Genomic DNA, 13,966 nt, shown 5'->3' with positions numbered 1-13,966 from the left:
TTCAAAGGTGAGAGAGAGTACAAGTTCCAATTCTGGAAGACCTTTTGAACAAGACATGATCTGGAAAACTGAAGTATTGTGGGGTATAAAATTCAGTCATGCTGCCTGCCAAAAGAAAGGAAGAACAGTAGGAGGCACGGGCACTAGTGATTACATTCTCTTCATATGGAATTAGCAGAAGGATGGAAGAGCCATTTGCTATATATCTTCTTTCATGTTACCCTCTCTTCCACCTACCCCCAAAACTCAAGAGAGGTCTGCAGAGATGCCCCTTCACCCCCTCACCCTTCACTACACCCTAAGGAAGCTTTACAGAATGCTAAAAACTGCAGCAGCAGCTTGGGCCAAACCCTCTCACAGCACCACAAGTCCCCTGCTGTCTACCATACGGTTTGATCACACAGTTCCCAACCCCTTGGCTGGTGGGACAGAGTCAGTGGAGCAGAAGGTTGCAAAAGGAAGCTCAGCAGGAGATACAAATTGCTGTTAACAGCTTTAAATGGTTTAACCTGTACCCGGTGCCAGAATTCAGGCACTAACTGAAGATGCAGCCATTAGCCATCAGGGCAGCAGAAACTATGGACTTGCAAAGGGAAAAGGTGAACATCACTCTTCATCCTAATTCTACCCAGGATGGAGGAAGCACAGCTCAAAAAGCGACTTATGATTTGGATAATCAATACATTTCCATTTGTCAGGGTGTGGAAAGCCACGAGCTTTCTGCATTATAGGCAAACCATGCCCAGTTAGCCCACCGAGTCTGGGAAGCAGTACATGACACAACTCTCAGGAAACCCTGCAAAACCCAATGAAATACCAATAAATCAGTGAGTGCTGGGAGTGCTGGGAGGGGGGGTGGGGTGGGGGGGTTGTTTTGTTTCTTTGGTAGCAAAGTATCCCTGGAAAAACCCGGGTATGTTTTTCCTTATCCCATTTACTTAACTTTTTCACCTCGTCCACTTGCCCTGGAGAGCTTCAGTTCTATCCCTGAACACAAACACAATACCTCAACACAAGAGCAGGCCAGTGCTGATAAAGGCCTCTATATCACTACATAAACAGTCCTATGAACAGCTACAGAAATGTTCACATCCCTTGTTTAGCAACACACTCCATTGCTGTGTCCACTGCCACTCTTGGGTCCTTTTGTACTCCTTTCTATTAACAGTACCAAGCTGATTTAAGCTCCCACAGACATACGTAACTGCTCACGTCAGCAATACCACACTCCAAATACCTAGAAACTCTCCCAGACTACAGCAGCCTCTGGATAGTCACCTGCTCCTAAAGGAACTTTCAGCAGAGATGAAATCAGCAAATATATCCCATCATCCTAGAGCAGAGCAAATGGCCTGTGGAGCATAGGATTTGTGATAGCAAAATTACAGACTGTAACACAGTAGAATTTCCTGCGTGCACTGACTCGAGTCTTCCTCTTGATAGTGAGTTTCTCAATAAATGAGTCTTTTTCCTGCTTGTGAGACAAGCAGAATCCAGTCTTTATCAGTTTGGTAAGGCTTTATTTATCTGTCTTTCTGCCTATACTTCACTGCTTCTCATAGTCCTCAGCATTACCCTTAAAGCGACAAAAAAGTCTCTTACATGTCTGCCTGAAGAAATCACACAGAAAAATAGTCCAAAGATGTTTACCTAAACATGCTGAGATCTTCAAGTAACTTTATGGCAATAACTACCCACTGATTCCACAGTTCCCACATTCAAATGTCAACTGTTAATTATTTCAGAGTTCTCCTGTAGGAGGAGAGTGAAGGTACAATACTGAAATCAACGCTAAACATCCAGAGTTTGGGTTGGACTTTGCACACCACTGTCTAGCAAAATATTCAAGTACAAATTGCATCATTTTCAAAAAGACAAAGCAGTTTCCAACAGTTCAGAAAACACTCCCATATTGCTTTGTATTTTCCCCTCTTGCAATCATGCCATGCATGAGATGATGTTCATTTAAGTATTAATGAAACCAGTCATGCTCACTAACACAAAAAATTGTGTAGAACAGAAAAATCCCTAAACAGTTGCTGCCTATCCAGTCAGATGCAACATCCCTGTGTAACAGATGGGGCACAGGGAGTGACTGGCTAAGTTCATCTGCTGGCACTGTGAGAGGGGACAGAACACAAGTCCCTCTTGCCGCCTGCACTGCTCACTGATAGCTGGGCTGCACAGAAAGCTCCTGCCAGAGCCAGCTCCAGCCTCCCAGCAGTGTGTCCCAGAGGAGTGCAGGAGCCCAGGGACTCGGGAGCCACAAGGACCCTCCAGGGGTTTCTCCTGGGTCCCTGCCCACGGTGGCATGGCCAGGCAGTGACCTGATGGCCCTGGCAGTGACCTGATGGTCCTGGCAGCCTGCCCTGACCCACACAGCTTCACACTGCCGAGGGAGCTGCACAGAGAAGGGAGCACCGCTCCAGAGGCAGCTTTTCATTTTCCACGAGTTCTGCTGTAGTTCCTCCCGCTAGGGCCAGCCTTCCACATGGTCTCACTTCTGCTTCCCCACATGACTAACAGATTGCAGGCTCTGGAGGCACCCAGGACAAAAAGCAGGGGATCTCCCAAACCCTCCTACAATGTTCTCTCCCAGCACAGCTTTCATTCTTTTTTCTTCCTAACTAAAATAAAGATGCCAGCATAATTAAAGCAATGATTTGTTTACTTTGGATAAGCTTTTCAAGAGTGCTTTATGCTTAAACCTATGACAAATGTGGTCTTTTAATTATTTACAAAAATTACTTTTAAAGCATTTTCCTGATGGACTACTATTATTACTGTACAATATGTAATCTGAAATGAACATAGAATGAAAAACTTGAAAAGAAACAATACAGATAATTGAGAAAATACTCTTAGAGCACTTGGCATGACAGCATGATTCAAACAGCAATACAGTGAAGTAAAACTGTCACTATTAGCTCTTTCAGAAACAGCAGAAAAGTCTGACCATCTCAGGAATAAAATCAATGGAGTCACTTTCTGGATTTTCATCTGTTGGAACCCTAATAAACAACTGGTAGATCTTTCAGAAGAGAGAACATCATCTTGTCTATTAGTACGTCTTGTCTATTAGCTTGAGCAGGAAAGCAGTGGAGGGGACAACTTTCTTTGTAATCAAGGTTTTCCCCACTTCACCTTCCTCCAAGAGTTCAAGAAAATCAGGTACTTTAATTATGGGAACAATCAAGAGGGTACAAAAATACTTAGAATTTTTGGTTTATGATGCAAGCCTGAATAGAACACTAACAAACTAAAATTAAAGAAAAATCCATTATCTTGACTTGGAATATTTTCTTTCTTTCAGTGTAAAAATCCTCTTTTCAAAGCATAAAGCAAGACAGTTCTTTTTACTCCCCCCATGATAAACAGATATGAAAATCTGGTTGCTTTATTCAGATGAAAACTTCATATTACAATACACATCCCACCCTACTTTAAACTGCAGGCAGTATGAATGCAGATTTTGCAAATCACATTACTTTAACACTGGCACTTCTGTTCATTGACTTAGTAATTTTCATTGCTAAAATCACACAAGGAAAACAGTCAACTTCAACTACATATTTTTAATTTTAAAATGCTTACATTTCAAGTACTCCATGATGTATTTCTGTTTCAAGAAGCCATTTCTGCAGTAATTGCTATGGTATTGAATTGCCCATTACAGACATATGGCATCTCCAGCCAGGGTCAAACATCACACACATGCACCAAAACCAACTTGGAAGTAAAACACTTTAATATTTAACCCTGAGACTCAGCAGTGAAAAGCTAGTACAACAAAACTTAATAAGCCATTAACTAGCTATTCCTTCTTCAACTGAAAAACACTGGAAACAGCATTCTTAGTGGTAATTTCAAGGTACTTAAAAACAAACCATAACAGCTCTGCAAAAAGCACACCCTTCACTAGGTATTTCAGTCGACTGATTTCACCCTTCTCTAGCACTAACATATACTCTCTTTATATAAATGCTTCAAAAGTTTTAAATAAATGAGAGTGCTACTACAAAAGATGACACTGAGATGTGGAATATTAACAGTCCTCTACTACAGAATAACACTGTACTTCAGGACAGTCTTCAAATACAGGTACTTTAAGAATATGCTGAGAGCTGAGGAAAAGCCTTTCAATTTCAAGAAGCTGTGATTTCAAATGAAATCAAACAAGCAGCATAAAAGTCACCAAATACCCACACTGACATTTCACAATGTGGTTATGGTGCACTCATAGGAGTCAAAATATGCATGGCAAAATTCTTGAACTTCACAAGCCCAGCTGTCATGCTCAAATTCTGCTGGTTTAGTCAGCCATCAGAAAATCTAGGAAATGAGACAAGCTCATCAGAGCTCAGCCGCCTTACTTCATTTAAGATTATGTTCTGACTGTAATAAAGACATGTATCAAAAGATCCTCTGAAATCTTTTCAGAGGCAAGATCAAATGTCAAAATCTCCTTCAAATAAAGCTGCATTTGAAAACAAACCAAACTGTAAAAAAATAGGAACATAAACTTTACCTTAATTGGAGCCCGGCTAAACTGTATTTTTCTGTTGGCTGGGATTTCATCTTCATCTGGCAATCCATTAATTTCAGAATATTCCATATCAGGTTCATAACAGTTATTTTCATCACTGTCATCCAGATCATCCTGTTCTGTACCTGTCTCTCCCCAGTCAGAATTATACCTGGATCGTACCCGATACACATTGTAGTCAGAATGCATGTACACATGGGAACTCTGAAAATTATTCACATCTTCATGCCCATCTTTTTCACTTTCTTCATCATAATGGGACTCAGTAGCATCTGTGGCAAAATCACCACCTGAAGCTACATTTCTTGTTAACTCTGCAGCTTCAGGCCGATCAAAAACATCTTCCGTGTGTTCTGACTGTTCCTTCTGTTGCACCAAAACTCCTGTCTCTGTTTTTGACTTACTCCTAGCACAGCTATCCACAGATCTTTCGCTGTCAAGCACACCAACCAAATCCTGTTGACCTGTTGCAGAGCTCTCAACAGCATCAGGACTTGCCTCTGTGCTCTTTTTTGTTTCTTCAGTTGTTTTTGAACCTGCTGAAGTGCCTGTGGACACTTTCTGTCTCGGGGTTGAAGAAGTGTTAGTCTGCTGAGAGTTCTCAACAGACATCACGCCCGTACTCTGTTTGGCTGGGGGAGACCACGTGCTGGCCTCTTTCAAAGGACTGAAACCCTCAAGGTTTGCAACTGGGGAGGAGATACTTGTGACAGTAGATGAGAGGTTTAGTGGATAGTGACCAGTTACAGAGTACTCTTCGTTGTTTTCTGACTTTTCTACGTTTACGTTGTGTGAGTCAGTGTTTTCAAAAACTGCGCTGAGCTGACTCACAGTGGGAGAGACAGTCTCTGTCCTTGGGCTAAGACTGTCCAGTGAATCCATGCTGCCTCTCTGAGACTTAGAGCTGCACCAGTCATCTGGAAGTTCATTAGAAATGCTTTTCTCTTTCTTTGGGGAATAGCGATTTGAATGTCCTGTTTCATGAGCATTTCGCTCAAACATCTTCCGAGTTTCAGTAAACTTGGAATAGGAAGGACCATCATGGATAGTGTCAAATCTACTTATCCTTTCAGACACGGACGATTCCAACTTCACAATTGAACCGTCTGCTTTTTCTACAAATTCTTTGGGCCTAATTCGTCTTTGAGGTGATGGAGGGCCACCCTTTCCCCTGGTTTTAGGGGCAACTCCAGCACTTTCAGTGGGCTCCATGCCCATCTGCATAAATAAGTTCTTGATCCTATTGACATTTGAGCCATATTTCCTTCCCCTGCTCTGTGAGGCCTCTCCTTCCTCTTTCGCTTTATGGTCTCCATCTGATTTTGGTTTGTCAAAGGTGCTTTTCAGAGCCTGGAACTCAGTCCTGTAAGCATTTCTGTGAGGAGAGGCACTTCGGAGGGTGGACCTTTCTCCTGAAGACTCTGTTTTCATCATGTTTACTTCAGAAGTGTGAAACCTGCTTGCATAGTTTCTGCGGTACTGCTCTCAGTAGTTTGACACAGCAGATTCTGCTCGAGTAGTGTTTTTCCTCAGGGGCCACTGCCCTTCAGCAGGACCATACTTGACAGATCTGGAGGCAAATGTCTTAATGCACGCGGTCAAATTTGACAAAGCAGCACAACTGAGGACTCTCAAGAACGAGAGCTGATTTAACCTGCAATAGAAAGGAGGGTTTTCTGAAACCATGTCAGCTACTTTAGTTTGTCACAATTTCCATTTACCATTTTCTGACATGTTTACAAAAAACTAGCAAAAAAAAATACAAACCAACCCCGCACAGACATGTGAAAACTTGCCATTACAAACTTTTCCAAATTGACTGTTGCATAATTTATAATCTATAACATCACAGTGAAAGAACAAATAATCATAACTTTCCATTCACAAGTATAGTATCATGGCACAAATATGCATGCAAAGGAAAGGCAATGTGACATGAAATATGAAGCATTGCAAGACAATTCTTACTCGCTCAGAGAAACATAACGGTAGAAACGCGATCAAAGATAATATACTTAGAAAGGCAAATTAAGCATCAGCTCGAGGTAATATAAAAACTGCACCCAAAGTTAACATCTTCAGCTGACAGGGTAATGGAAGTGAAACCCGTTAGAGAAAGTTACCCCTCGTCACGGGCAGAGGTTTTATCGTCCGGAAGACCCCGGAGGTACCAACGAGGAGATGCAGAAACAGAGCCGGGGGCTGGACCGCTCGCACGCCCCGGCCCCAGGGCTTCACCCCCGGCTCCCGCATCCCAGCGAAGGGCACCCCGGGGATCTTCCGAGCCAACCCCCTCTTCCTTCCCCTCCGTTCCTGCTCCCCAGCCCTCGCCCTGCCGCGCCGCCGCCGCCGAGGCGGGGACGCCTCACTCTGGCACACACGGTGCCGGTGCCGGGAGCCCGCGGAGCCGCCGCACCGAGAGCAACACGCCCGTCCCCGCGTACCTCCCGCTCCGCTCCCGCCGATCGCCGCGGGCGACTGGAAAGGCCACACGGCAGAGACCCTCGGCGAGCGGTGCAGCCCGCGCAGAAGGCAATAAACTCAACCCGAGAGGGCAGCGCTGGAGCCCCCGCGGCGGCTCCTCCTCGGGCGGCCGTGCCACCCCGGCGGTCCGGAGCCGCGGGGCCTCGGGCGGCAGCACCTTGCGGCGGGGCAGTGCCCGGGCAGGCGCCCGCCGCCCCCGCGAAACAAAAGCCCGGTGCCACCGCTGTTCCCCGCGGAGCCCGGCGCCTGTGCCGCCGAGCGCGCCCGCCGCCTTACCCAGCCGACAGCCGCGACGGACTCCCCCGGCCGCCCGACTCAGCGCTGCCCCCGCGCCTCCTCTGCGCAGAGCGGCCGCTGCCGCCGCCCGCCTGACAGGAGGCAGCAGCCGCCGCGTCGCCTCAACGCCATTGCAGGCAGCGGCGGCGGCGGCGGCAGCGGGGGTACGGACGCGGTTCCGCGCGCACACCCGCGGCGGCGGCGCGGGGGAGGATGAGGCGCCGTGGCCGCGGCGGCCGCGCTCCCGCCCGCCACCCGCCCCTCCGCCGCCGCGCCCCCGCCGCGCCTTCGCCGCCGGACGCGCCCCGAGCCGCCGCCGCCGCCCGCCGCGAGGCCGCCCGCCGCCGCCGCCGCCCGCGGTGACAGGTGCCTTACCTCCTCGGCGAGCCGCAGTGGTTCGCTCCGCCGGCGGGGCGGGGGAGGCGGCCAGCCCGCTGCAGTCCGGCCCCGGGCGGTGACTGCCGAGAGGCGGAGGACGGGCCCGGCCGCGGCCACGCCGCCAGCGCCGAGTCCCGCTGGCTGCCTCCGGCCCGGTTTATCCCCTTCTTCTCTCCCCTGGAACGCTCGTTTCCAGCCTGACCCCCGCCGACCGGGCCCGCCCGGCACCCGCCCGTTTCGGAGGAGGCAGCGTGCCCGCCCCCGCGCGGGAGGGGCAGCGTCCAGGGTCCCGGGAAAGCCCCCGCTCCTTCCCGCTGCAGGAAACCCGCGGGGCGCGGGTGGCACCGGGCGCACGGAGAACTCCCTACAGGTCGAGAGCCGGCGTGTTCCTTCCCTCGCTGTTGATCACTCAGCCAGGCTGCCCGAGCGAGGAGCGTGCTGGTGACAAACCCCGGCGAACCGCTCACAGCTCCGTGGGCATGGCTTGTTCTGGCAGCTGCTGACAGGGACGGAGATCGTCTTTGGAGCACAACCACAAAGCCTTTGTTGTTTGTTAGCTAGGCGAGTTCACCACAAAAATATTTTGGCTTTATAAAGGTAATAAGAAAACTTAATTGCACAACATGAAATCTCTAGGTAATTTGTAAAATGGGCAATCCAGGAAGGTAATGACTGTTAATCACATAGCAACTCCTAAGCAAAGTTCGTTGAACTAACTGCATAAATATCCAAAAATGGCCTGGGGATGTACAATGCAAAGTCTGAAAATTAATTATTATATATACAGAAGCAAGACAGTGGTGACTGGAAGTAAAAAAATACACAAAATTAATCACTTTTAATGATGCTGAAGCATTGGTACTCTATCATTGAAGCATTCGCTGGTGTCCATCTCTAGCTAATTTGTACCAAGGGGATGCAGCACATAACTGTTTGCCTCAATGAAGTTTAAATAAGCAGCATGAATATTGACAGGCAAACAACAAAACATATAGATTGAAAACCAGCATTTTGATAAATATATACGCCAGAAGCCAAGAACAGAAGCAAGGGCATTTTAGAATTTTCCCCACTGCTGGCAGTAGCCTGTCCTGGCACATTGCATGGCCCCTGCTCAGGCTCTGGAGTCTCGGGAGGAGCTGGGGGATTCTGGACACCCTGCAGGCTGCTGAGCAAGGCTGTGCTAAAGCACTCAACACAGCAGGGAGAAAGGGAGATCAGATGAAATATGTAATGAACCAAGATACAGGCAGCCCCTGAGCTTCCAAAGTCACAAAAAGTTTCCCTTCCAAGACCATGTTCCTAAGCAGAAGAATGAAGGAATCACTTTTTCCCAGCTGCTTGCAATAAGAAGTCTTACAGGTGATTCACTGCACAAGGACTAAAAATAGACATCACCTTTTGAATTCTAAACATCAGATATTACAACAAATCTGAGGCCCAGCCTTGTTGCAGTCCTGGATCCAACCAAAAACCAACACAGCCTCTCTGTCAGTGTATTTCTATTGGTATGACTTTGTAGATGTGAAGCTGTAGGAACACGTAGAGAGCCTCTTGACTTTTGGATATAAAAATATGTTAACAGAACTTCAGGTGTTATTGAAGAAGAATAGAGGCACAAGGTAGAAATTTAAACATTTTATTTCCTTTGTGATCCTTTGCTAAGGATGTGGGGCTGTTGAAGACCTTAGCATGTACCAGATATATATGTTTAGAATTTTATAATTCCCACACACAACCAAAAGAAGGGACATGAGCAAACATTAAAAAATCAATTAAATAGTTGAAATAATCTTAAAGAGACTAATTCACATCTAATTATATAAAGATAATTAGAAAAATATCCACTACCTTATCTGCATAAGTGAAGTCCTTTAAATTCATTTTCTAACAGAAGTTGTGCAAACAAGATGGTCACTTCTTACCCATGTGAAATTTATACACGTGAAATAACCCAAGAGAACAGTTGTATTCCTTCATGGCAAAATGGTGCAAACTACCTGTATATTATACTTTAGTAGAAAGTAAGGAAATAAGACAACTCACTGATGCTCATAGAAGCAATGCACATTAAATCTCAAGTGTTCCACAATGAGAGATAATATATTACATTTATGTTTTCTTAAAATGCGCTGTTGGTAGAAAACATAAATATTCAGCTTTGAAACAGAATCTAATGCCAAATTATTTTAAGTAATGTCATGTTCCTTCAATACCACCTCAGGTTCATTACAGCCAAAAAGTACAGAAACTACTGGAACTTTTGGCTGATTTATCAGAGTTGGGACCTATTGAGATGTTCAGCTTTGGTCACTGCCATCTAAGTTATTCAAACTTACATTATAATCACTTACAAAAAAATTCAATCAACATCCTTATTTGCACAGTGCCCATGTGAAACAATAATATTATTATAATCTCTAGAATAATTAATTTTATTTTATTTCAATTGTTGTGTTGCCTTTTAAGACAATATCTTCATTTATTAACATGGCCATGCATCTAACTATAAATATCAGAATTGTGTGTCCTTTCACATTTTCAGTACTTTGGTGATAATCCATTTGACTAGAAAGTAATTTTAGGCTTTGCTAAAATACGATTGATATTTCTGTTGATTGATGTTTCTGTTAATTCCTGACCAATATTAAAATGCTGCACAGCATACTTTAGAGAAGATTAGAGACCATGGGGCTCCTTACTATGTTAGTGTAAAATCAGAGTAACTTCACTGGAGTTATAGAATTACTCCATTTCCCAACCAATGGGAATTTAAAATCTGTTCAGTTTAGAATTTACATATAATAGAGTATGACTATAATTTTACTTGCAATGCAGTAATAATTCCGTTCAAATTATTCTGAGTTCTCACATCTGGCAGGGAGAGACCCAAGCTGTTTAACCTTATTGGCATGATTTTAAATTACACCCAGTATCTTTTAAAACCAGTTTTGGTGCAGTCCCACAATACTGAAAACAGTTGATTTTCTTTTTACTCCATATGTGTGAATTTACTTTGGATGTCACTGATGAGTTGTTTCAAGTCACTTCTCTGCTTTTAAGCCACTCAGGGTTTTTTGTAATTGTGATTTATTTGCAGCAGAGCAGCAATGCAAGTTTTTCCATATGGCTCAGGCAAAAGAAATAAGTCATTCCATCTTTTGTCTCCTGTCAGTGTCTTTCAAGTCTTACAAGATAATGTCTGTCTGTTCACGTAGAAATGGAAACTATTTATTTAATCTGATCTTTGGCCAAGAAATCCTCTCTGCTATCCTGCCAAACCATTAGTGGGGAGGAGGTTTTTCTTCCTTATACATATCACAGCATAAACAGAATTGAGCTCTATTTTTTCACACTTCCCATGAATTCTTATTATGTAATCCAGCTTAAAGAAAAATATCTGGTCTGAATGAAATACTTATATTTTGGCAGATAAGGCACATTTTAAGTCAGGGTTCCCCATAACCAGAGTAGCAGAAAGTAAAATATACAACAAACAGCTATAATAATAGGTTGATAACCTGTAGTTTCAAACATGCGCAATCTGTGATTGCCATAAGTGTAATTGTTTTATATAGGAAGCCATTAATAGTTAAAAATGGAAGCTCATTAATATCACTAATTTGGCAGCTTCAGAAGATTGTGCTGTTTTTACATAGAACATGTCAAACTACTTGAAAGATCAAGAATAGCATCAAAAAAAAAAAAAAAAACCAATGATAACAAAACTGCGTATTCTAGCAGTTTATCAGAAAGGCAAATATTAGCATATGAAGGCCTAAACTAAGACTAGCAAAGCCTTTTCTCAGTTACTCTGAGGAGACTTTCACATCCATTCTTAAATATCCTGCTTTTAAATTATTTAAGAAATGCACAGCAATGGCTAGAATAAAATCAAATTTTCAAGAAGGGAAAACATGAATTATACACTGTGTACAACTGCTTTCTTTGAAATGGTAGTTGTGCCTTAATTAAAAGCTAGAAATCTCAAGAATGGTCAAAAGAGCTGTATGTCACACAGCTTTCCCTCATGAGTCCTCAATATTGAGCTCTGCATTTACACCACAACACAGACAGCTATTAGTTACCAGCCTAACTAGAACGATAGCAGCTAGTTGCAGAGAAAACATGATTTCATGGAAAAGACAAAATGTTTCACCCTCTAAGATTTTTAAGAATCAGTCTTGGCAAAAGTCATTTCATGTTTAACTGTTTAGGCAAGAAAAGTTAGGAAGCATCACATGAAACGGATTAGTTGACAAAGTGAGTAAGATCCTCCAAGGTGAGTGGTACCTGTCTCATACCTTGGGTCATCAGATATCATATGTAGATACATGGTATAGAAAACTCTCCTTTCCAACATCATTGGGAAAGATTCGGACTTGGAAATGTTACTAATTCAACTATTTCAAACCAGAAGAGCAGAATTAAGAGATAGTTGAGAGCCTCACAATAATTCAATAATTATCTCTTCATGGAAATATTTTCCTGTTGTAACATTAATTTTCTATTGAAAAGGCAGTTTTCTTTATTCTAGATTCTAGTCTGAATCTAGAACCCAGAAAATAATGGGGTTTGGCAGTCAGTGCAAAAGCATTAACTTAGAATATTTCTTATCCATTGTAAGGTACATAGTAGAGTAAGGCAGTGCACTATTCTTATCCATTGTAAGATAGTGCACTAGATATCCATTGTCACTTAGTGAGCCAAACTGGGAGAAAAGGGAGAAGTATACTAGGAGGGAGAAATATACTTGGTGATCAGAGCTTATGAGGGTATTTGACACTGTCAGTAAATAATACAGAAGCAAATCTGATCACTGAGTTCAGAAATAGCTACCTTGGCAAATCAGGTAACATTTTGGGCCATGAATAAGAGAAGACAGCAATTTCTGTTTTCCAACTCTCTGCTCAAATTCAGTGACGCTTTGGAGCCTACAGTGACATTCTAGAGAGAGCAGAAGATGACTTCTTGGAGAGAGAAACAGAGCCCAGAGTTCACAAAACACAGCACACCACTGCTGCTTTGCAGTGTGCAATCTATTGCCAAGCTGGAAAAATTTGTCTGGGTTGCTCCACCCTGAAGCTGATGCTTATGGCTCTATTTGAGCTCACATTTTAGTAGTCTGTGTTCCACACCCTCTTGGTAACACGAATATAGGCTTGTTACAATTGTATTAGTGTAATTCGTTTCTCCTTTTTCCTTTACAAAAATCTAGTAATTTAAGTAAATAAAAATGAGAAAATAGCTGTTTATCTCAATACAGCTATCTGTCACTTATAGAATGTAACTCCAAATATTATTTCTCATGCCTTGGTTACCTGTCATGTACTTTGATTCTCTTTTCCTTTACCTTACAGGTACTGTCTTGCTAACACACCATCAAGTGAAAGTTCTCTCTTAAAGCTAGATTTGGTAGTCAATTTAATTTAGTGCATAAAAGCATTAAATACTTGATTACTGTGTTCTGTATGGCATCAGATAATTAACATAGGCAAGCCAAAAATATTCCATTATTTTGGAAAAGCTCTGTTCTTTGCCAAAGCATAGAAACAATATCACAGTGCTGCAGTCACTGTAGAAGTAGAGGTTACATTAGTTCTGTGCTAACACTAAAGCACTGGAGTAAGAGAAAGAGAAATCAAGAAGGAATCACACTATTAAAAAGAAAAATGAGAACACTGCCATCAGGTTGAAACAAAAAACATAAGAATTAATGAATTAAAATGTCTACAAATTTAACTACATCATGTTTAAGAAAGGAAGGAAAACTCCCGTTAATCAGTATAGGATTATAGAGGGAAAGGATTTCATAAACATTTGCATGAAACACAACAAGCAATTGCACGATACAGAAGAGAAAAGCTGTTGAAGGGTCTGGGCCACTGCCCAGGAAAAAACCGCCCAGCAATAGTTGCTATAAGGTAGCCAGTTTTGCACAGGCAGAACCATCCAGCCGCGAAGGTGACAGAAAAGCAAGCCCAGGAGCCCAGGGGCTGAATAGCGGGTCAGACACCGAACTTCGGCGGATGTTTTACAAAACCCGAGGTTTCACACCCGAGCCCAAACGCGGCGCTGACCAGCGGCTCTTTGGCGCCTCCCGTCGGCTGAAAGGGGCGGTGCCACCCCCGGCACAGCGCTGTCCGAGCCTCCTGGAGACGCCAAGGGGGAAAATGAGGGGAAAAAAGGTGGGAAAAGTACTGGGCTTCTCTATTGCTCTGCAGGGTTATGTTCCGTTAGCTCTGCACGTACTTTATGCATCTTTAGACAAGGGAATCCTCT

At 43.7% G+C, this 13,966-nt stretch overlaps 1 protein-coding gene across 3 annotated transcripts in view; it reads right to left on the bottom strand.

The window, feature by feature from the left end:
- PPP1R9A (protein phosphatase 1 regulatory subunit 9A) overlaps nucleotides 1-7,464 on the bottom strand; it is a 131,497-nt gene extending 124,033 nt beyond the window's left edge. For all 3 annotated transcript variants that reach the window (XR_007776756.1, XM_050970493.1, XM_050970494.1), the window contains exons 1-2: nucleotides 7,307-7,464; nucleotides 4,529-6,200 (exon numbers count right to left, since the gene is read on the bottom strand). Coding sequence is in view for 2 of the 3 variants with exons in the window: in XM_050970493.1 (XP_050826450.1) it covers nucleotides 4,529-5,980 (1,452 nt within the window). In the remaining variant the exon portion in view is untranslated. The remainder of the gene's footprint in view (nucleotides 1-4,528; nucleotides 6,201-7,306) is intronic.
- Between the last annotated feature and the right edge of the window lie 6,502 nt (nucleotides 7,465-13,966).

This window comes from Serinus canaria, chromosome 2 (assembly GCF_022539315.1).
Source record: "Serinus canaria isolate serCan28SL12 chromosome 2, serCan2020, whole genome shotgun sequence".
Lineage (NCBI taxonomy): Eukaryota > Metazoa > Chordata > Aves > Passeriformes > Fringillidae > Serinus > Serinus canaria.
This window is presented reverse-complemented; position numbering and strand designations above follow the sequence as displayed.